This window comes from Archocentrus centrarchus, chromosome 24 (assembly GCF_007364275.1).
Source record: "Archocentrus centrarchus isolate MPI-CPG fArcCen1 chromosome 24, fArcCen1, whole genome shotgun sequence".
NCBI classification, from domain to species: domain Eukaryota; kingdom Metazoa; phylum Chordata; class Actinopteri; order Cichliformes; family Cichlidae; genus Archocentrus; species Archocentrus centrarchus.
Genome location: NC_044369.1, coordinates 15,319,207 through 15,344,508, shown reverse-complemented (window position 1 = coordinate 15,344,508; position 25,302 = coordinate 15,319,207). Strand labels below are relative to the sequence as shown.

Genomic DNA, 25,302 nt, shown 5'->3' with positions numbered 1-25,302 from the left:
CTGTTATATGTCCCTGTGGAGGACACATCAGCACACATGACTGTTTACACTGCACCCATATCTACCCAAAGATAGATGCCTGAAGCAAGTGTAAGCAGGGTCTGTGGGGTAGGATTTGACTTATAGCGTAGCATCAAAAAGCACACTGTAGCAGCCAGTACTGCAGAGAAGTTACACCCCTCAGCAGCAGCACATACACAGAGCAATTTCTGCTGGGATTTTTCACATTTTTCAACGAAAGAGTCTTCCGTTGAAACAATGTTTCAACTTCACTGTGTCTTCATGAGTCAAAAAACTCTGAGCAGTTGAATTAATCAGTGCACTTTAGTCCCTCCTGTCCTTTGAAAGTTTGTTGTCCTCAAGCTGAGAAGCACCTGATTCAGCTGCGTTTTGCTGGAAGGTGTATGCAGGGCCCTGCTTTATATTTTTAAGGCAAACCTCTCAGGTATTTGAATCTTCTCCTGAACTCAGACTGGGGATATTTCATGTGTTAGGCTAATGTGTAAACCACTACACTACCATGAAGCCACTTATACCTATGGCTGCTCTAACTAGAAATAGGAGGATAAGTATCAGGCTATTCATTTACCAAACTGAATGCTCTGTCTTTAATTAATATTTGTAACTGTAACTAGTAAAGCTACCTTGTGTTGTGGAGATATTACAACAAGAGAGCCTGATGCCTTTAAATCATGATTTAATTACCCCTTTAGAGAAGCTTCCTTGACCTTGAATTACCATTCAGCCTGTTCCTATTCAGGCATGTTTGCTGGATCTATAATTGCATTTATTAGTATGCATGCTAACAATGGGCTTGGTGCATGTGTTTATGATTGATTGTGAATGCAGATCCCTATCTGATGAGGTGAAACACAAACCCTGAGGGGATCTGGAGAGGTAATACATACAGCACGGTAATATTTGCAAGAAAAAATATATATGTGAAGATATTCACCTGGAGTTTGAGACAGACAACAGAGGAATTAATCACGATGAGCTATTTTATGTTAAGGTGCACAGGAGCAGACCTGTGTTTGCTTGTAGCATATGAATAATGATGACACAGTAAGAAATGAACACTTTCATTATGCTTAAGGCAGTTTTATAGCACAATCTACAACCATTCATCCATTTTCTTCTTCTTTTCCAATTCAGGGTTGCGAGCAGGCAACTGCTTGGGGCCCCTGACCATTGAGGGGCCCCTGAGGGCTGACAAGCTTGCAGTGCCAGTAGGAGAGACCTAATCTCCTAGTGAGGAAGGGCATGGGGGTGGGGGTCATTCTTTTTAACCAAACTGAATGATAGCACTGAAAGCCACTCAATGAAAATTAAGTGTTTTCCTTCTGAGAGTGAAAAAAGAAAGAAAATAAAAGAATACTCAGCCTTCCTGGGTAGGTCTATGCCAGGGTGCTGGAGAAGAGAGTTCGTCCATTAGTTCAACCTCAGATTTAGGAGGAACAATGTGGTTTTCATCCTGGTCACTGAGCGCTGGACCAGCTATTTGTCCTCTGGAGGATATTTGAGCATACATGGGAGCTTGCCTAACAAGTCTACATGTGTTATGTGGAAAAGGAGAAGGCATTTGACTGCATCTCTGGAGGTATCCTGTGCTATGTGTTTCAGGAGTATGGGGTGTCTGGCTCATTGTTGCAAGCCATTCAGTTCCTGCACAACCTTTGCAAGTGTCTGTATTGCCGCAATAAGTTGGACTTATTCCTGGTGGATGCTGGACTCTGCCAGGGCTGCCCTGTGTAACCAGTTCTATTCACAATATTAATGGACAGAATTTCTAGGTGGAACAAAGTAGCAGAAGGCTTTCACTTTGGTGGCCTCAGAATCTCATCTCTGCTTTTTTGCAGATGACGAGGTTCTGTTGGCTTCATGAGGTGGTGGCTTCCAGCTTGCACTGGAGCGGTTCACAACTGAGTGTGAAGCAGAGGGAATGAGAATTAGCAGCTCTAAGTCTGAGGCCCTGGTCCTTAGAAAAGGCTGGATTGCCCACTCAGGGTCAGGGACGAGTTGTTGCCTCAAGTGGAGAAGTTTAAATATCTTGGGGTCTTGTTCATGAGTGAGGGAAGTAGGGAGTGGGAGATTGACAGATGGACTGGGGCCGTGGCTGTAGTGATGCGGATGTTGCACTGGTTCATTGTGGAGAGCGAGAGACCTGAGTGTAAAAGCTAGTCAATCTACATCGCTACGCTCACCTATAGTCACGAGCTTTGGGTACTGACCGAAAGAACGAGATCATGGATACAAGCGGCAGAAATGAGCTTTCTCCAAAGGGTGGCTGGCCTCTTCCTTAGAGATAGGGTGAGGAGTTCAGTCACATGAGAGCAGCCCAGGGAAGAGCCACTACTCCTCCACATCACAAGGAGCCAGCTGAGGTGGTTCTGGCATCTGACAAGGATGCATCCTGGGTGAAGTGTCCCAGGCATGTCCTACTGGGAGTAGGCCCTGGGGAAGACCCAGGACATGCTGGAGAGAATATATCTCTCTGCTGGCCTGGGAATGCCTTGGTATTACCCTGGATAAGCTAGAGTAGGTGGATGGGGACAGGGAGGTCTGGGCTTCTCTGCTTAGGCTGCTGCCCCTGCAGTCTGGCCCCAGACAAGCAGAAGAAAATGGATGGATGGATGGATGGATGGATGGATGGATGGATGGATGGATGGATGGATGGATAAAAGAGAAATAGGAGAAAAGGCAAGGATAGCAGTAAGTGGAGCAGATAACTATTAAATATAATGCTAAATAACTAAATGCTGCTAGTCTAACCTTAACTTTGGGGGGAAGCAGGGCACTACAGCCAATTTAGAATGGGAGGGAGCTGAATTACCAAGAGAGAACCCCTGCAGACACAGGGACAGCATGCAAACTCCACACAGAAAGGCCCCAGCCTGGATTTAAACCCAGAACCTTGTTGCAGTAAGCTGACAGTGCTAACCACCACACTATCATGCCACCTGCAGAATCTGCAGCAGAATTTATTTATTTACTGTGACCATGCCTTTACAGAGCCTCTGAGGCGCACTCTCTAACTCTTACCTCTCTGTGTCCAAAGTCATTAAGTATGGTGGCTAGTTTCTTTGTGTTGGCATACTGACGCTGGGCAACAACGGCCGGGCTGGGATCCCTCCAATCTACAGAAAGGCGATGAAGCCACATTTCAGCTTGCTGCAGGTGAGGCTGCTTAAGGCTGGGATCAAAACAGTGGACCTCACATCCCAACCGGGCGAGAGAACTTTCCAGGGACCAGTCAGCCACTCCTAACCTGGAACATGCAGATAGGGAGTGTAAGAAATGTTGCAAGAAATGTGTCCCATGAGGTTCCTCATGGGACAAATGAAAACTGTGTGGTATTAGTGGCCCAAATTAAAAGCCAGTATTTAAACTCAAGAACATTAATCCTTTGGGCTATGAATATCTGTACAAAATTGTATGGCAACTAGTTATTTCAGTCCATAGAATCACACCCCTTTTGCACATTTTTATGGAAGTCAATGTTTGGTACAAGTACAGAAAGTCAGATATGAAAACACAGGTGTTGAAAATTTCAAATGTTCCAAATGGGCCTCAGACACTAAATCATATGCACCAACCAAGCTGAGAATTATGTGCATGGTGTATGGTCTTGCACGCCTGTTCAGAGGTTCTGGCAGAAGATATGTGAAGACTTATCCACATGGTTTAATTGCGGTATCCCAACCTCAACCAAACTGTGCATTTTAGGTGATGTGTGTGAATTAGATATGGAAGCAAATACGTCACATTTAGTTCTTACTGCCTTATGCATCACTAAGAAAACTATCTTCATGAATTGAAAATCAAAAACTGATTTATATATTACTCACTATAGGAATTTACTTTAAGATCACATTAGTCTGGTGAGAATGTCTGCCAACTCAAAAAACCAATTGGATGGATCTCTGGTCCCCACTGATCAATTCCATTACTTAGTGGGGGTGATCAGCTGTAGTCTTGTCTCATTGTGTGCCTGGCAGGTGGCTGGGGGCAGGCCGGGGGGTTTCAGGTGTCTGATGGCTCTTGGACTGGGGGTCTGTGGCTGCCGTTTTGTGATGTCTATGTGCGGGCCCTGGTTGGTGGTGGTGGGGGCTTGGGTGGATGCTCTTATGCTCTTGGGGTGTGAGGGCTGGGATGCCTGTGGTGGTGGATGCTGGCCCCGGGCCGTATGGCCGGCCTCCTCTGCATTGGTCGGGGTGCAGGGTCTGGGGCCCTTGCGCCCAGGGTCGCCCGTTTCCTGGTGGGGGTCCTTTTCTGCACCAGGGGGGGGCTGTGCCTCCTCAGGTGCACCACCATGTGGGGTGGGTTGGGCCACGTCAGGATGTCTGGTCAACATTCTGAGATTCTGGGGTCCCCACTGATCCTGTGGGGGGGGTGGGGGTGGGGCCATTCAGATGAGGGAGCGACAGTTTCCCACAAAGGGCAAGGTGGTCCTGGACCCAGGCCCACTGTGTATGGGTGTGGGTGTTGATGTGATGTTTGTTGTTGTCTTCTGTGTGTGTCATGTATGTCGTGTGTGTGTCTTGTGTGTGTCATGTGTGTCATGTTTGTGTCATGTTTGTCTAAGGTGTGGGTGAGGGGGTGCCAGCCAGGAGTGAGGTGGGGCTCTGGGGTGTGGCCGCTTCAGTGATTATGTCTGTGTCTCTCCACTTTTAACAGCACTGTAGCTTTCACACAGTCATAATCATTCTTCCCACTACATACACTCACACACACCAGCACATATACTCAACATGTTAGGTGGGAGGAGGGGATGGGCTGGTCTTCCCGCACTCCGGTTTCCTGCACCCTGCCTGGGGTGGGGTCTGGCTAGTGGTTCGGGACTCGGTCGGCTGCTTCCCAGGGTTGCCGCTGGCTCTGCGCTTATACCCACTCGTCCACACTTCGTGTCCATGTAAGGTCTGCATGGGTGTGCATCAGCGTGTGACTGGTGGCTTACTGAGCCTTGGCCCCTGTGGGTCGTGTCACCTGGGAGGGGCAACTCCCAGGTGACACAACCCACTGATCGTTGCTGTCTCCCCTGGGATGTGGGTGCCTGTGGGTCCCGGGGTGTGTGGCCAGATGGCCTGCTCCCTTGGGGGTTTTGGCGTGGGGGTGTCTTGGGCCTCTCTCAGGGCCTCGTTCTCGGCTTGTGCTGGGGGGGCTGGCCTGCGGGGGGGGGCTGCTCATTGCCTCTGGCTCTCTGGAGCTCTTGCCTTTTGACCGTGGGAGCTCCGTCTAGGGTCTTCCTCCTTCCTCCTCTAGGGTGTGCTTGTGGATGTCATTGAGATGTGTGGCCGCAGGTCTCCTGACCTCCAGGTGGGCTGTGGATGGCCCGGGTCCCCTGGGTCTTTCCCTGTTTACCTCTAGATCCTGGGGACATGGTTGCAGCCTCTCACCCTCATTATTGAGTATGCTTCATGACATAGACACACACATACATTAAAACATAACACAGCAATAGTGTGTGTGTGTGTGTGTGTGTGTGTGTGTATGTGTGTGTGTGTGTGTGTGTGTGTATATATATATATATGTATATATATATATATATATATGTGTGTGTGTGTGTGTGTGTGTGTGTGTCTGTGTGTCTGTGTCTGTGTATATGTATATGTATATGTATATGTATATGTATATGTGTATATATGTAGACCTAGGTCTGTCCCCTTATTTGTTCTGCCCCCCCCCCCCCCCCCCCCCCCCCCACACACACACACACACACACACAAAACACAACAAATATTAACAAGAGTAGCCTATAGAGAACTTATAGAGCTCTTCTTGTGAAAGCAGATATGTTTGGTACAATAATGCATTCAGATCATGATTCCATTTGCAAAAACTGCCAGATATGACAGGCTTAAAAAAAAAATTCAAATGGTACCCAGCCTTAGACTGAGAGGGATGGATGTATGAATGCAGCTGTATAACTTCAATACATCTTAATCTCGTGTTTGCTGGGTTGGATTTCATGGGAAATTGGTTGTCAGCTAAAAATAAAACCATCGTCTGTATTGTTGCCCTACCATTTGATATCACCAGGGTCAAGTGATTACAAGCACAGAACAGGATGAAGGCCTTCTTTTGTATTCCAGTGATCTAAAACTTTAAAAATGTGCTCTGAAAAGCCGCTAAAGAGAAAGCATTTGATCAAAGACCCAATGATCTTCTGTGTGGCATAAAACAACACCTTAGCCAGTCGTTAACACATGTCAAATGCGACAGAGCGAATAAAACTGATAAAAGGATACAGGTAGGATAACACCACGGAATCACTATGATCTTACTCGGCCTACTAGCCAGAAAAAAAAAATCAATAATTCAAACAAAGGGAATAAAGGTTTTGGCCAGGAGATTCTTGATGCTTCTGCTTCTCTCTCTCATGTCTCTTTTGTTTCATGTTTCTCTCCTTTGCTCTCCACCTCCACATCTCTTTCCTACAAGTGGCCTGCTTCTCCATTTTAAAATGTGTAAATCTAAGTAGAGTGACATGTTCCCTTGCGTTTCTGTCTCTTTCATGGTTTCCCTCCCTTCTCCCCCCCCTGCTTTCCCACCAACCTCTCTCACGGCTGTTCACCCCTCCCTTCTCTAATTCCACAATTTTCTCCTTTTCTTCCTGTCTCTGTCTCTGCATTCCCCTGTGTCTTGTTTGCGCTGTGGCTGTATTCTCTAATTGTGGCAAAGGGAGTACATTTCACAGAACGCATCTTTTACAGATGAGGCGCCAGGTCCCCAAATGCATCCCACCAGCAGAAAGATGAGAAATGAGCATATGTGAGGGATTGAGATGCAACTAGATGTCTCTTTTTACAGCACTAAATATTTCATTGAGAGTTTCTCACTCTCTGGTGAGGTTTGGGGGTGGCTGAGAATCACTGCAGCAACACTACAGCGATAAGGGATTACTCACTGAGTGGCAGAAGCAAAGCAGGGAGTCACAGTGCATCACATGCCCTTCAGAATAACAATGCTCATGAAGGAGGGTCTCCACTAGGTCTCTCATGAGACCACAGAGTGCAGGAGGGGGAACACTCTGGATGGATGGGTACATAAATGTGTGTGCTGTAGAAGGAAATTTACTTCAGATGTGTGGCTTGTAGAGGTTATGAGGAGAGGGCTGTTGACATAACCAGATATGAAGATCTGTGAATGTTCACATTCTTGGTCACAAACTCCCAGAGGATTGTAAATGTAATAAAGAGCTGAATTAGCAGACAAACAAACACACAAACAAAAAACCCTAAAAGCAACACACAAGAGACCAATGACTATCAAAATAAAACAGGAAGTAACAGAACAGAGAAAAACCCAACACAGAGACAAAGACTTGACAAGATACAAGGGACCATGAGAGTGGTGGGGGTGGGGTGGGGGTTAGGGGTTAGGGATCAAGTTTGAACCAGTTTCAAGGAACAGAAATTGTTTCTGCACTTTATGTGTAAGTTCAGCATCACTTCACACTACTGTCTGCTTGAATTTTGCTTATGGCTAAAAATGAGACAGGATCACCTGAGAGAACAAAGTTTTACCTGTGAAATTAAACAACAGTAATGATTTGTTTGATACCTGTGATGATAATCCAGGCACAGCAAACGTTTCTCAAAAGCAATTTTTTTCAGTATGTTACAGGAAACCCACAGGTGTAAATAATGAAATTAACAATGCTTTTGCTGCTTCAATTTCAGGTTCACAGTCACGCATGTGGATTACCGGATCACTCAAATAAAATGACTCCATCACTGATTTATTATTAAAAAACACATAGAAACTGCTGTGCCTACCTGTTAAGTCAAAATGGAATTTATGTTTTTTTGTTACAAAGAGAAAACCAATGGAGTTAAAAAATGAAGCCAAAGTGCCAAACACTGCAATTTGTCCAGCGGTCTCTACAGCCTAATTTCCCCATTTGTGACCACAGTATTGGCAGTAAGCTTTTTATAACTTACCCATTTAATATTTATTAAGGGTTCAGGTTATTATTAATAGGGATGAAGCTACTTTGACAGGTTGCTGCCAGCACAGGAAGCTGTATCCAGACTAGATTTCTCCAAATGCACTGATTTGGACCTCTGAACCTCTTAATGGTGTTTGTAGCTTATGTCATGGTCCTGGGCCTTTTGCCCAGCATTTTTTGTTTTTGTTATTTAATATTCTCGTTTGCATGATGTTGTGCTTCTAGTTTGGTTTCTAGTTTGAATTCCTTGTTTTATTATTGGTTGCGGATTATTTGCTGTTTAAAGTTGAGCAGTTGTTTTGTTTTTCGGTGTTATTCCTCTGTCTTTGCATCAAGCTCATGGGTTTCAGTCCTGGGCTCTGTCTCGCAACTTCCTGTTTTATTTTGGTGTGCCTTTGTTCCTTGTGTGGTGTGTTTAGTTTTGCTTCCCAGCTGTTTCCTGTCATCTCATTACCCTTTGTGTATTTATTGCCTTAGTTTTCCTCTAAGTACTCTAAGTATTAACATTGTTGCCCACCTAGCAGCATCACACACGCCCATGCTTATGGTAAAAGTCAAACAGCATATTTAAAAACACCGGAACTTGACCCCAAGTGCTTTGCTGTGGAGGCAGATGGATTAAGAATACAGCTATATGGGAATATACAGAGCAAGGAGTACAGGTTTAAACAAAGCCTGCTTTAATTTGAGCACAATGTGGGATGTTTTTATAACAGTGGAAAAGGTGGATAATTGGTCTTTCATGTGGAAAAACATCCTGCGCCCCCCCCCCCTCCCCATACTAATATGGGACAGACCAATCAGCAAACAGCTGCTCATCCTGCCCAGGCACAGCCATCCGTGGCTCGTTGCATATCATGCAAATGAGCTGTATCAGCTGCACACGCATCAAAAAACACACAAAAGTGTGTGTATAATGTGCTGAGTTCAAAGGCACATATACAGTAGAGGCATTCTAAAAGCATTTGCTGTTTCCATTAAATCCAGTTTTGTCTTCTGCAGTTTCTACAGAGAGAAACTCTCCTGAGAGTAGGATACCTGGCAAAGAGTCAAGAGTTTGACCAAGGAGTAAATGTGTGTGTGTGTGTGTGTGTGTGTGTGTGTGTGTGTGTGTGTGTGTGTGTGTGTGTGTGTGTGTGTGTGTAACAAATGTAGGTCAGATAGGGGACATGGGGAGGAACTTAGCAGTCTCAATTTACTCTAACGCCAAGATTTTAGGAAGTTTTCTTTTGTTAATTGCAAAGTTTTTGTTTTTTTAATCGAATTTCTTTTTTTTTTTTTTTTAGGTCAGCTCACTGTTATTGCATTAGCCAGAGTTGAAGGGTGACTTAGTGTAAATTGAATTAATTCCAGAGGTATTAAGGGATCAGTTAGATAGGAAGAAAAATAGCCAAGCAGCTTTCACTGACTCGAAAAATTAGGGCTGAGTCACATTTTCCAAGCTGATATTCAAGTCAAATGTCAAAATGTTTGCATAAATCCCTGCGATGTTTAATAAAATTCATTTTACTTTTGCATGTCCATGTAGCTTGTCTGCAGGAGTGCCCTTCCAGTCTGCCAGAGGACATAAGATATGTTTTTTCTCCTGTCTATTTGGCCTCTGACACCATTTTAACCCCCCTGCCCCTCCTGCCACTCTCCCATATCAGTATCTGTGCCTCGCCCGGCTCAATGCTGGCACACCTGTGCTGTCTCTCAGCGGTCAAATTAATAAGCTCTCTCTCCCTGCAGAAAAATCCCATCACCTCAGTACATCAGGGCAGAATCAGGCTGAGCTGATCCACAGCACAAAGCCACCTGGGAGTGAATGACACCCCAGTCTTAAGAAGGTCAAACACCTTGGTGGTCTGGCTGACTGAAGTCAGGGTTACTTGCCAGCCCAGTTAAAGGAAGCAGAGGTGGAGTGGCTGTAATGTTTGCACACTAATAAAAGACCTACTTTTACCCACAGTTTGGAGTTAACTCAACAAACTAAGAAAATTGTCCACAGTGAGAGTATAAATGCACAAAGAGCAAATCAATGTAATTGCCATCTGGTTTGCAAAAATGCAGGTGAAAGAGTTAAGACAAATACATTTCCAGTATCAAAAAATACACCCAGTGTGCAATTAGTCATGGAGGACATGAAAAGTTGAGACTAACAAGGAAAATGTATTTCATTTATTGTGTGTAAAAATAAACTACCATTATGATAAAGAATACATTTTACATTTTGATGGGTGAACAAGGAGATATCTTACAGCCTGTCACAGAACCAGATGTTCTAAATTGTTTCATCTGCAGATAATTCAGTCACTGTTTTTGTGTAAGCAACTACAGTTGAGTCCATTCACTATACACTATACACTGGGCATTTCCTTGTTAAGGGTTAAGACAATGCTAATCTGGCAAAACCAAGGTTATGTGTGAGTGTCCAACAGTCTATACCCACCCAAAAGAGTACACCCTGCAGTGTTTGCTCTGTACCCTGTGGATCAGGTTATAATTGGGATCCAGGCACACAGCCCATGACCCAGTGGATCCTTTCCGGTCTGCTTTCTTGCCTCGTAATGATGCGCATGATACCTGGACACACATACACGTGAACACAAAGCAGCACGTATTAACAATCATTTTCTGGCAACAACGAGCAGAACATATTGTCAAGACAGCCATGTTATCTCATATTATGGGAGTCATGTATTGCAAAAAAGGAGGACATTTAAATAGGAACCGAATGACAGAAAAACTTGCTTTACTGATTTTACCTGCCAGCAAATAAGAGTGGGAGGATTTACAACTTGCTGTGAACCACACAGACTCTGCAAAGCAAATGTTCCTGTACACTGAGCATTCAAGACCACCTGTACTATTTGGATATTGATGTACAAATCCATGTACTGTGTGTGTGTGTATTGTACAGCGCATATGAACGTGAACTATGATCTGGGCAGTGAGTTTGTGGTGAGATAAATTCTGCTCTGAGCTGCTGGGCATTTCATGTGCGAGTGTTTTTCTCTTCAACAGCATTACTCCAACCAAACAAATGAGTTTAAAGTATATTGAGCATTAAATTTAGTGTGGTTTCTTTCTATAACCCAGACTGGGCAGTGTGTGTGTGTGTGTGTGTGTGTGTGTGTGCGTGCGTGTGTGTGTGTTTCTGTGTTGAACTACAGCTCATTATGATGCACAGCTGCTGCTGATGCACTGCCAAGTGTCACTGGGTTGGCAGAAAGATACTAAACAAAAGGAGGTTTAGGTATACATTCTGAATGCACTTTATATCCTTCATGTGTGATTAAGATTTTACTCCTTTAATTCAACAACTTTGATTCAGTACAAAGTAACCTTTCAGCTAGGTTTGGAAATGTTACACTTTATATTTTTCAGCCTTAAAAATATAACTTTCATAATCACCAACCTAAAATTCAAGGATCAACACATTTATTTGTGTTTATAAAAAGTATAAGCTTGCAAAAGCTCTATACATACACCTGTATATACATGCCAGCACAGTACATTGGTTTTGTCTTGTACTGCTGTAATTTCACAAGTGATTAGCTCGCACTGTTTGCTTACTTTGAAAGCAAACAGTCTCCACACTTTCTGACTACCACTTAGCGGTCTGTTTGCAGACAAGTTGGCATCTTTTATGCAAACTATGAAAATCTGCTAGCTAATAAAGCAATCACAAGGAGGTTGTTGGTACAGCACCCTCTTTGTGACCAGTTTCACCCAGCACATTGAATGCACATTTTTCCCTAGTGACCAAAAATTGACAGGAGGTTGCTAAGCAGTTTCTAGGCCTTTGCGAAATGAATTCTGATTGTGTGGAACTCCATGGAAAAATGAGTTTTCATATCCCTCGACTGATGACTTCAAGTTCCTATATAAGCAAGCATTAATAGCGCTTTGAGTGCTCATACTGAGTAGAAAAGCGCTATATAAGAGCTAGTCCATTGTTCTTTGGTTTCTCAGTCAATCCATTGCTTGGTTTCAAAACATAGCATATCTAAAACACTCTTCACAACAGCACCTCACCAACTAGACGGTGACAGCACAGCGACTATGTCCATCTTTAATTTACAGTCTATGGTATGGGTGAATGAGACATGCATTGTAAAGTGCTTTGTAGAACCTAAATAAGGTAAAAAGACACTATAAATGTGCAGAACATTTACAGTCCAAAATGTTTACAGCCAAGTGAATGTGTAAGAAGACATAGAAGGATGGCAAAAATACTTTCCAAAAGTTTTCAGAAACTGAGTGGGGAAAAAAAAGAGTGCTGTGTCCCAGCCTCTTATAAAACCACCTATTGTTCATAAAATAATAGAAATTTACATCTGAAACTGTTCATTAGCTGTGTTTACATTCGCAGCATTCCCTTTTTAGTGAGCTGGATTTGTACAGTTTCAAAAGAACCTCTTAGGCATAGTTTCTTGCAGTGGCTTTTGTATAAACCGCTCATTTTAATGAGATCATTCGGTGACAGGTCAGGCAGGAAGGAACCAACTGAATCAAGTGCAGTGTCACCATCTGACAAAAGATAAAAGTCACCCGATGCGTCTTTGTTGCTCTCCATTTAAATGAATTTTTAAATCTGGAATGTTCTCCATTGTGTCAGTCACTGCTAATGTGTTCAAGTTGAAAGCATTTATCTGCATACAATGCACGGTGGGAAATGAAATGCAAAATCACTCCTGATTATTTTGGCACTTCACATCTAAAGAAATATCAGTGACACTGAGCTGCTGAGAGCTGAACAATGCTACAAAGAACGCTGAGCTATAAAAATCGAGAACATTCACGGAACGTAAATTACTGTGAATTGACGAGTTCGTTCCTATTGTTGATAAGCTAATTGGAAACCCTGCTACTGAACTATTATTTTATGCGATTATTATTTTTGAGTCATAGAATTACAAACTCTTATCTGTGCGTGAACACATGAAAGCTGCCTGAAACTGGTATTGATTGGCCAGTTGTGTCGCAGGCCATCTCTCTTAGTAACAGTTCCACCAGGCACCGTGTCAGTCAGCATTACAGCAGAGGATGCTGCTATCCCCACACCAGCTCCCTCCACCCTCGCCTGTCACTGTCAATGACAGACAGTTCCCTTCCACAGCTCCTCACAAACACACACTTGTACACACACGCTCATACAGTCTTTCTCTCTGTTCTTGTCCTTGTCCCTTCCTTCCTCATACACAAATACCCACAAGTGCCTGAACAAACACACACACACACACACACACACACATACACACGTGTGCGCACTCACATCCCAGCACTAATTCATTATGAACTGAATTTCTGCTTTGTGAAAGATAGACTGAGCGATGCTTAGTCATTTGGAGAGGGGTACTCTGTGTTCTGGCTATCTTGTGTGAGGGAGAAAAGAAAAAGATAAGATGCTGATTTATCTCCAAGCCAATTTATTGCAATTTAAAAAAAACAAACAAAAAAAAAATCACATGAATTCAAAAATTGTCAGATTCTTTTTGACAGTGAAAATGAAATCATGTCTTTGAATTATCTCCATAAGAGGGATAAAGGTGCAGAATTCCAGGCTTTTTCTTTTTCCCTTTATTATTATTATTATTATTATTGTTATGATGATGCAAAACATCTTCATTGATTTGTAGTAATTACTACTGATACAGTCCAAGGAGCAAATCACAACATGTCATTGATTAGATCTAAATAGAGGGGCTGTGAGCTCCATCTGTATGGTAATCAATAGAATAATGAATTAGGTACGCGCTGGCAGAGCAAGAAAAATGTTTTGGCTGAGCTGAATGTGAAAGAGGTACCAGTGTAGCTCAATCATGGGCTAGGAGATGCAGACTTGCTCTAATATAATATACAAACTGTCAAAATGATGTGCCTTATGGCTTAACTACTTTTATTTTTCCTCAAACTGTAATTTTAGTGTTGCATTCAGTGTCTGGTTAATCTTTGCTTTGAGTACTGAAAATGTGAATAAAAGTTTAAGATGATGATTGACGGTGCTTGCATTGCAACATTAAGCACAGCCAATTTTGCAGCATCTTAAGCACGATATTGTATTTTGTTCATTTGTTGCATTGTCCTATTTAATGCTCACCAGATGACATAGAGTCACAATTACAATCTATAAGAAAATTAAAATAATGCGTTCAACCAGTGGCATGTGGTGACTTTTACAGAGAGGCAAGCAAGTAAATGAATTTTGCTCAACTCTGTATGGACATGTTCACCTTTCTACGTACACACCGTCCTGGCTAAAGAATTGTAAAATATTATTACTTCTATTGTTATCATCAAAATGTTTACCATTATCTGACAATAACAAGTGCTGCAGGATATTTCTTTTCAGAACTATTCCTTTAGTAAAAGTAGCAATACCACACTATGAAAACACCTAATTACACATAAAACTATTCACCCATCCATTCTCAGGGCTAATACAGAAAGACAGACAACCATTCACACTCACATGTATGGGCAATTTAGAATCACCAATTAACCTAACCCCAGTAACTGCATGTCTTTGGACTGTGGGAAGAAACCAGAGTAACCGGAGAAAACCCACACAAACACTAGGAGAAAATGCAAACTCCACACAGAAAGACCCTGGCCAAGGTGGAATTGAACCTAGGACCTTCTTAGTTGGTTAGCAGCAGTGCTAAACACTGTGCTTACCCCACGTAAAATAATGTTATTGGCAAATTGTACATAAAGGATCAGGAGTAAAAGTACTTACTAAAAATAAAAAAAATATTCCCTATGAGTGTCATAAGGAACAATATGCATCATAGTCTATAAAAATCATGTTGATCCTGTTGAATTAATAGCTTTTGCCATTCTGGACATGGCAAGAATAGATGCATTAAAAACTTCTTCAAGTTGCACTTTTTTCTGTGACTATCGCTGGCTCTGCTTCCACACAATGCTACGCCCCCCCCCCCCCCCCCCCAAAAAAAAAACAAAAAACAAAAAACAAAAAAACAAAAAACAAAAAAACAAAAAAAAAACCCAAAAACACAAAAAGCAGTGGTGTTCAGTTACGGGCAAGTACTGATTGCCTTGCCTTGCTTGCCCCAACAGTGCACCACTGCTTTCAGTGTTTTTTTTGTTTTGTTTTTTTACTTTATTGATCCCACAACATAGTCTACAATTAATAAGTAATAAAGTTAAAGTAAAAGTGCCACAGGTACATAGTGAGGGCCTTATACTATGGGGTAGTGCAAAATAATTTTAGATATACAACAGTGCTAAAAAAACAAGAAAATAATGAAATTAGTTAAAGAAAAGTAATAGTAAGTCTGACAGTGCAAGAAAGATGTGAAAATTGCATTAATAAATAATATGTACTCTATGAATCTGAGAAGTTACAAGATTTAATTCAGAAATATGTATGTGAACTCCTGTGCCTGTCAGGTGTGTTCACCTGCCTGTAGAATAACAAGCATTCCGTTATTATATAGTTTTATATAGAGGATTTCATGAAGCATTCTTTATGGCAGCCGGGTTGAATCAGTCTGAAGGAGAAGGAGCTTTGCTGCCTCAGTAGTGTGGAGTGGAGCGGATGAGGTGGGTTGTCCATGATGGAAAGCAGTTTGTTCAGTGAGCTCCGGTCCCTCACTGACTCAAATGCCTCCAGTTTCTGGCCAGTGATGGTTCCAGCTTTATGAATCAGTTTGTTGATCCCGCTGGCACTGATGCTGTCCCCCTGGCCCAGTAGACAACAGCAAGGTAGATGGCACTAGCTACCACAGAAGATCTCCAACATCTTGCTGCACACATTAAAGGATCTGAGCTTCCTCAGAGAGTAGAGTCTGCTCATCCCCTTCTTGTACACAGCATTCAGTCATTCAGGTGAATACCCAAGTACCATGGAGCTGTCCACTGTTTCCACCTCCTCACCCATGATGTTAATGGGACTTGTCACTGTTTTTTTCTTGTGGAAGTCAACCACCATCTCTTTTGTCTTGCTGGCATTCAGAAGGAGGTGATTCCTGCCAGACCACTCCACAAAACTCCTCACCAGCTCCCTGTACTCAGAATCCTGCCCACCCGTAATACATCCAAACACTGCAGTGTCAAGATACTGTCTACAAGTGAAAAGCTTGAACCAGAACACAATGAGCATAATGCAACATACAGATGGGAAATGGCTAGCCTCAGTCTAAATAGGTCTGCCAGCTTTTCTAAAGCTTACTAATTTGTATTTTTAGCTTTATTTGCTTAATTTGAAGGTTGTAGTTTTAAGGAATACAGTAGTTGCAGCATGTAATTTAGCTAATTGATACAAATTTCTATAAAACACTTTTGTTTTGCAGCCTTTTTAAGTTATCAAATTTAATCCTTGTTCATATGGTATATATACTGTACTTTTTTATTGCATACATTAACGTGTTCTAGCCCAACTGTTTCCCAGCATTATGACATGAATGATCTTATAGGCTTAACCTGTCAATGGTTTTAATGTTGTGGTTAGTTGACATTTTAAATACTTGAACTAAAACAAATAAATACAAATAAATGTAGGTACAATGAAATAGTAAAAAAAAATGCTCACTTGTGGAGTTGTGATGTAGCTGAGGAACCTTTTAGCTTCATCCTCCAGTGACTGACTCTCACTGGCCCAGGGCTCCAGGTCTATATGCCACCGTGGAGTCTGAATAGGGGAACACATACATACATATTCAGTCACAAAAAAAGTAACATTAAAATAAGAAACTCACTAACTTCAAAGTAGGCCACTCACAAGAAATCCAGTGCAAGGACAACAATGAAGACAGCTTTATTCTTTCAGGTATTATAACCCTCTTGTGTATAGCCACTGATGGAATTAGGTCACAGTGTGCTGTGAGGAACACCCCCCCCCCCCCCCCCCCCCCAACACACACACACACACACACACACACACACACTCACACACACACGCACACACACACACACACACACACACACACACATGTTAGTGACAAACTACTAAAGTTCATTTCAGTTGTTATTTTAGTAAAATGTGGACTGCTAGCCTATTTACTTGTGTGCATCCTGTGCTGGAAGGTACAGATTAAAAAAAATCTACTGTAGAAAGTTCAGCTGTGTTTGAGAGTGGAAATATAAGATCATAAATCCCTTCATCAGCTGACTTTAGCAGCTCTGTGCTGCATTCCTGAAACGTGGCAGAACCCAGCTTTAAACCCTGCTTCAGTTCTACAGGAATGCGCCTGTTTATGATTAGAGGCGAGATGAAGAGTAGGCAGTACAGACAGAGAGGGATGCAGACAGAGCTGTGATGATGTATTTGCTGCTCGTACAATCATTTCTTGGGTCAAACACCACGGCCAAGTGTTCATTAGCAGCCCTAGAATAAATTATCTGCTGTTATTTTATGAGTGCAAGTCCCTGCCTAGGGCGCTCCAGTGTATGGGCACTGCAGCTTATTTAATCATTTCCCATGAATGTGCAAATTAGATCAGTTTGGCTTTGCTAAAAAAACTCATGTTTAGGTTTGTTCTTGTGGACACGTGGTTGTTTTCACAATTCCGTGTCTTTTTTCCCTCTTCTCATGGTTACTGTTAGCTCAGTAAAAAGGGCTTCATAGCTAAGACATTAAACTTTATCTAGTGGAGCATTTTCAATAACTGTGTTTTCATCCTCATTGCACATGTACACACACTAGTGCATACATGTATACAAAAAAACGTATAGTCTAAACAGTATAGTTCTTTTCCTTGACTTCTTATTGGCCTTTGCATAAACTCACAGCACTCTGCTAATACATTATCTGACAGCACCATATGTGTTATTTTCTTCTCCAGTGAGGCAGATCCTAGACCTGCCAACACACACACAAAATCTGCTGTTGCTTTAATGGCTGCAGAACTTGATCCACACGACACTAGTCGGTGTTTGGCATTCAGCCTTCAATCGATTTGCAGAGTGTCAAAACATCTGAATGCTTGCCTTGCCTCAACTCTTCCCTTCGTCTCTCTGGCTCCTTTCACACCTTGGCTTCTATTTTCTTTTCTCTCTCTGTCATCAAACATCCTGTTTCTCCTTTCATTGCCTGTTTATCCTTTCTTTTTCTAACATCCTGCTGCTGCATTGATTGTCTGTTTTCTTTCCCTCTTTCTGCTGTTCTCTGTCTCTGGCTTAATCAACATAGTTGAAAAGACACTCAGTACCCATATACTCTCACCGGCCGCTTTGTTAGGTACAACAGTTTGACCGCTTGTTAACGCAAATATCTAATGAGCCAGTCACATAGCAACAGCTCAGTGTATTTAGGCACGTAGACATGGTCAAAACAACTTGCTGAAGTTTAAACTGAGCATCAGAATTGGGGAAAACTAAAAACAGGAAACTGAGGCTACAGATCGCGGGTCCACCAAAATTGGACAATAGAAGATTGGAAAAATGTTGCCTGTTTAGATGAGTCTCGATTTCTGCTGTGATATCCAGATGGTAGGGTCAGAATTTGGTATAAATAACATGAAAGCAAGGATCCATCCTGCTTTGTATTAAAGGGTCAGGCTGCTGCTGGTGGTGTAACGGTGTGGGGGATATATTATTTTTTGGCACACTTTGGGCCCCATCGGATCAACCGAGCATCACTAAAATGCCACGGCCTTACTGAGTATTGCCGCTAACCATATCCATCCCTAAAATTGTCCACATGTTAACATTTCCACTCAGATAAAGAAAAATGCAATAACGCGAAATTATTATTTAAAAATAGAGAGAACTATATTTTCCAAGTAATAGCTACTGTATGTGATGGATTTACATAATTTACATGTTTTTTCAAAGTATTGTTTTTAAAATCTTCATAATGTGAATGGATCCCAGTCATGGAAGAAATCATTGGCTGACAGATTTTATTGCGCATTATGAGATAGCTTTGATGGCTACAGTAGCAATTATGAGTGACAGGTTGAAGTTTTGGAAAGTCAAGGTAGGTTGTCATACTGAGATTAAACCACTGGTAAAGCAGAGATCAATTAACAACTCTGAAGTGTCTTGAACACAGACTGTTTTATTTGTGATCTTTACCTGAAGACAAAACATCATTGGAAATATGCTTCAGGTTCTATGCTTATTTAATATCAGAAGCTATGAGTGTTAATATTAATTATGGTGTCTTTCTTTTGATTTTCAGCTCTGACTGAAGCTCTGGAGTATTTGTTGTTCAATTCCCTCCATAAAATTTTGATTCAGGCCACAAAGCAAAAATCTCTCTGGCACACCCCCCAGCCTGACAAACGGTCCCTGACAAAAAGAAGAAAATAAAATGCCACTTCTAATCAACATTGTTCCTAAACTGCAGTACTGAAGCCAGTGAGGTTTTATAGAGACAGAGAAACTGCATCTGAAGCACATTTACACGTGTACAAATAACATCTACCTTTCTGCATCCTGGGGACTCCCAGAGCTCTTTGTCTGTGAGCTGCCCTTTTCATCTCCTTACCCGGTCCTCCCTGAACAACTCAGCTGTCAGGCCCCATACATCACCCGGTTGGTACAGGTTGGGACTGGGCTACTGATCAGAGGGCAGATATCTGGGACAATGAACTCTCTGGGAGGTTGCAGTATGTGCTGTACGCTGCGGTTGAATAGGGATGGAAAAGTAAAAGGACAATGGGAGCTTCCAAAGCACTCACGCGAGCACAACTCAACATTTTACAGTAGAGAAGAAATGGAAATATTTGGAAGCGTTTGTCAAGGCAGGAGATGTGCATCAATAATTTCCAGTCTACTTTAAGACTTTGTGGCAGCGTTGACCTGGAGTTGTCAGACTGACTTGCACAAAGCAACTTTAAATCTAGTGTGTCTGTACTTTCCTCTAAAGTTGAAATGATTTTTCCCTTAATGTGAAATTAAATTCACACTGCATAAATTCCCTTTATGCAACAACAGGTTTAAAAAGTGCAAGTTAGAGACTGCGTGTGTTTATGCTATGCATACCTATCAGGAGTTTTTTTTCCTAACCAGTGATTATTGCTGAGCAGTGATGCGATTAGTGTTAAACTATGTGTTCAGTCAAGCAACAACAAGTCATCAGCACCTAAGGGACAACACTGGTAGACGCACAGAACATCACTCATCAACTGTGCAGCCTTAATCCTGCAAAATTAGACATTGTATTCGGCAAGATCGTTTAGGGTCGTTGCCTTTACATGAATGACATGGTCAGTGGGAATTAATTAAACTACAGTGGGTTCATTAAACTGCCGAACAACTGCACACGAACATTTGAAAAAGCATATCTGTTGAGGAAAGCAGCAGCCAAAATACAATTACAGTGTCAGATTAAGTGTGTGTACTGAGTGAGGTTGAAGCATCAGGTGAATTGGAAGTGCTGAAAACACTTAAAGATTCAGTTTTACCCTCAAGCACTGAAATGAGTGGAAATGTCTGTGTAAGTGTAAGTGATGAATTAAGGTTGAAGGGTGAGTTAGACTGGAGGAGCTGAAAGAAATTAGTGTCAGTTCAAGTGTGTCAGCCAAACTTTACCGGTGGAATGACGGCAGGAACTCTAAAGCTTTCTGGAGGAAATGCATGTAGGCTCGCCGCTGAATGTGTTAATGCGAAAATATGGAATGGTCAAATTTCTCAAAATGTGTGGCAGCTGAAATTGGAATAAAGAAGTATATATGACATTAAATACAAATGATGACAGAGACTGCGTGTCAATTTAGGTGTGAGAGCTCAGTTAAATTGAAGTATCACCTCAATTAAACTCCCAATGAAATACTGGAAGAAGTGCTGAAATGTGCTTCAGTTTAAGCTTAGGGAGAAGAATGAAGCTGAAGTGCAAATGCTGAGACAAGCAGAAGTATCAGCTCAACTGAAGTGCTAAAAAATCCAGCTGAAGTTTGGACGCTTCTACACAAACAAAACATTATGATGATCCTTGAAGTCAGAACTAAAATATACAGTATATGCAGCAAACACACAGCTTCTTTCACACTTTATTGTTCATTTTTGATTTTCTCAACACAAAATGCCAGAAAATGTTCAGATAAAACTCCACGTTTGCCCGGCAGGGAGGAAAACCAAACCCTGGTATGGAAAATTTGCATCCCGTTACATCTGGAATAGCATTTCATAAAAAAGAACATCAGACCAACAGTCAAACACGGTGGTGGTAGTGTGATGGTCTGGGGCTGCTTTGCCTCTTCAGGATGACTTGCTGTTACTGATAGAACCAAGAATTCTGCTCTTTACCAGAAAATCCAGAAGGAGAAAGTCCAGCTATCAGTTCATGCCCTGAAGCTCAAGCGCACTCAGGTTATGCAGCGGACAGTGATCCAAAACACATCAGCAAGTCCACCTCTAACCTAGTCAAAGCCTGATTAAGATACTTTGGCATGACCTTTAATAGGACATTCATGCTCAAAAACCTTCCATTGTGGCTGAATTACAACAATTCTGCTATGGAGAGTGGGCCAAAATTCCTCCACAGCCATCTGAAAGACTCACTGCCAGTTATCACAAACACTTAATTGCAGTTCTTGCTACCAAAGGTGGCACAGCCAGTTATTAGGTTTAGAGGCCGTTAGTTTTCCACATAGTGCCAGGTAGGTTTGGATAACTTTCTTCCCTTAATAAATGAAATCATCGTTTAAAAACTGCATTTTGTTTTTACTTGGGTTATCTTTGCCTAATTTTAAAATTTTATGGATAAGCTGAAGCATTGGGTAAATAAATGCACAAACTAAGAAATCAGGAAGCGGGCAAATACTTTTTCACAGCACTGTAAATATTAGCAGCATTAAAATTTGAGGGGTTTTTCCTTTCCTTCCTTCAGCATTAAAAAAAAATAAAAAAATCAACCAAATGTGGAATTTGCCCTTCTCCACAGCCTGTATAGAGTTGGGTGTGTTATTGGATCTGTGCCTCTCAGCCTGGGTGTGAGAGAGGTGTGAGCAGCCAGGCCAAGCATGAATAATCCCTCAGGGATAACAGGATGGATGGATGAACAAGAGATGACTGGATAAAGCAAGACAGGATTGTCTGAAGGTGGGAAAGAAGAATGGAGAAGAGGGAGGTAAACACACAAAAGGAAAAAGAAATAAAAATGGATGAGTTACATGTCCTTTTTTGTGTGTTACACTAAGAATAAATTGTATGGCACAATTGCTGCTTGAGTAAACAAATTCTCATTAGTATATCAAATGTCATGCAGGACCAAGCCACAGGTGAGTTGGGTCTGCCTATTTGGAAAACATAAGGTGTCAGAGGAAATGCTGCCAAGTCAATACTATCCACTGGTAAACTGCCAGGGTGGCTGAGTGTCAGACCTGCTGCTCATTTTCAGCAATTGCTCTCATCAGAGTCCAGACACTTCAGAAAAATACCACCAGGCTGTACAGTTAGGAGGTCAAAGCTTTTAGTTCAACAGCATGTGGAATGTTTTTTAACACTATGAACTGTCCTAAAGTACAAAAATGGTCTTTGACAAGGTGTATTTTCCTGACAGCTTGGACAAAAACTCAACAGCATCCAATGCCAAACGAAGGTCAGGATGTAAAATGGGCAAATGGGCAGACGGAGAAGTTGCGGTTCAATGAAACAGCTGGTGGCTGATTCACATCAACCTCCCTCCGTTTTCAAGTGGGCGATGAACCCAGGTGTGAGATCATATCTGAGATTCACATCCCAGAGGCTTGTGCTAATGTGATTCAGGGAAAATGCGGAAAGATTCAGATTTTTAACTGTGGAGCTGTGAACCTTGGTGCAATGCAAAACGTATCACAAGAAAAGGCTTTTATTGCTTTGAAAACAAAATCTGCATAATTAAAAACAGCAGAGTTTCTACTGTAGACCAACAAACCTACATAATACATGACTTCACTAGTATTTATGAGACAGTGATAGTAATGTGAAAAAGTCTTTGCCCCTTTCCTGATTTCTTATGTTATTGCATATTTACATGTTTCAGATCATCAAAAATAAATAAATAAATAAATAATAATATTAGACAAAGATAACCCAAGTAAATACAAAATGCAGTTTTTAAATGATGATTTTATTTATTAAGGGAAATAAGCTATCCAAGCCTAACTTGGCCCTATATGAAAAAGTAATTAAACCTAATAGCTGGTTTGAGTCTTTCAAATTGCTGTGGAGGAATTTTGGCCCAGTCTTTGCAGATTTTCTTTTAATTCAACCACACTGGAGGGTTTTTGAGCAGGAACAGCTTGTTTGAGGGCATGCCAAAACATCTCAATCATATATGTCCAGACTTTTACTAGGCTGCTCCAAAGCCTTCATTTAGGTTTTTTTTTCATTTGTTTGTTTGTTTGTTTGTTTTGAGCCATTCAGAGGTGGCCTTGTTGGTGTGTTTTGGATCCTTGTCGTGCTGCATAACAAGAGTGTGTTTGAGCTTCATGGCATTGAACTGATGGACAGACATTCTCCTTCAGGATTTTCTGGTAGAGAGCAGAATTCATGGTTCCATCAATTACAGGAGGTTGTCAAGGTCCCTAAACAGCAAAGCAGCCCCAGACCATCACACTACCACCACCGTGTTTGACTGTTCATCTGATGTTCATTTTATGAAATGCTGTGTTAATTTTACACCAGATGCAATGGGACTCAAACCTTCCAAAAAGTTCCGCTTTTGTCTTGCCACAGAATATTTTCCCAGAAGTCTTGGGGATCATCAAGACGTTTTTTGGCAAGTGAGAGTCGAGCCTTTGTGTTCTTGTTGGTCAGCAGTAGTTTTCTCCTTGGAACTCTCCCATGGATGCCATTTTTGCCCAGTCTCTTTCTTATTGTTGAATCATGAACTCTGGGCTTAACTGAGGCAAGTGAGGCCTGCAGTTCTTTAGATGTTGTTCTGGGGTCTTCTGTGACATCCTGGGTGAGTCACTGTGCTCTTGGAGTAATTTTGATAGACTGGCCACTTCTGGGAAGGTTTACCACTGTTCCAAGTTTTCTCCATTTGTGGATAATGGCTCTCACCGTGGTTCACTGGAGTCCCAAAGCCTTAGAAAATGGTTTTGTAACCTTTCCAGACTGACAGATATCAGTGACTTTGTTTCTCAGCTGTTTCTTTAGATTATGGCAGATTCTGTGTTGCTTTTTGAGATCTTTTGGCCTACTTTGTCAGATCGGTCCTGTTTAAGTGTTTTCTTGATTCCACAGATCTGGCAGTAATTGGTACTTTTTCACAGCACTGCACCTTGACATTTGCTACATAATAAAGAAGAATGAACTCTTAGTGTCTTCCATACACAGCAATACTGTTCATACTAATTAAAATGAAACAAATGGACTGTGTATATCATTGTGATCACATGGTTATAGATGGTAAATATGTAAATTAGCAGATCCAGTGTGGTGGTTGTGAGTTAAGATTAAGCCAATGAGAGTTCCACTGTTAAACTCTGGCTATCTTATGTGTATTGCTGCCTTTGATGTAATGGTCAGCTCAGATTCCATAGAGTACCCATGCTATATACTTGTTACTTAAAATAGCAGAAGAAAGAGACAGACAAAATTATTATATTAAGAGCAAAATCAGGCATCTATTTACAGAACTGATAGTCTTTCAATACAACGTGACTGTTCTGCATGGTATATAGAGGATAATCTCAAAGAATGATCCTTACTAAGCTCTATCATTCTGACTAATCTGGGATATTGTGAGACTTGGATATAGACCATATACAGCCGTCTCTACTTCCTGCAGTGTCATCTCTATTCCTCTGGCAGGCCCAGCTCATCGGCCAATTCCAGCTCACTGCCAGCGTACAGTGAAAGACAGGGAGGGTATAACAGAATTAAAGTGGAGGATTACACTGATCTTTTTTAATAAAGGCAGTAATCTCAGAAGACTCGAGCCTTCATCTCGAAGGCAGAGGAAGCCCGCAGAGGAGTGGAGGGCTACATGAGGAGGAGGGTTGAAGGAAAGTGTTTGTATGAGTGAAGAAGAGAAAGCAAGAAATTGGAGGCTGAGGCACAGATGGTGAGGAGGGAAGATGAAGATCGTCCTGCTATCTCCTTTCTCATTTGCAGCAGAGGTCTATGAAACCCACATCTGGAACGCATTTACTGTAAAAGAGAGATTGTAAGAATTGTGTGGGTGAGAGAGAGCGCAAGAGACCAAACTGGAAGACAATGCACACGGTCTCAGAAAATTAGCATTTCATCTTCTCAATAATATTTGACTTTGAGGTTTTGCATTTATGCTTGACACAGTATTACATCACAGATAATGCTGCTGGCAGCAGAATTATCTGCCCACGTGCTGTAGATCAAAGCTGACTGAATACCGGCACACGTCCATTTTGACTCTGCAATTTGTCATCAGCTACATGGCAGAAGCATTTTGTGTCCATCTAGTTTAAATCAAAGCGGTACTTAAG

At 41.8% G+C, this 25,302-nt stretch overlaps 1 protein-coding gene across 1 annotated transcript in view; it reads right to left on the bottom strand.

The window, feature by feature from the left end:
- mettl24 (methyltransferase like 24) overlaps positions 1–25,302 on the bottom strand; it is a 40,602-nt gene that overhangs the window by 4,642 nt on the left and 10,658 nt on the right. Inside the window, exons 2-4 of the mRNA XM_030720918.1 lie at positions 16,494–16,592; positions 10,383–10,516; positions 3,043–3,268 (exon numbers count right to left, since the gene is read on the bottom strand). Of these exons, the coding sequence (XP_030576778.1) occupies positions 3,043–3,268; positions 10,383–10,516; positions 16,494–16,592 (459 nt within the window). The remainder of the gene's footprint in view (positions 1–3,042; positions 3,269–10,382; positions 10,517–16,493; positions 16,593–25,302) is intronic.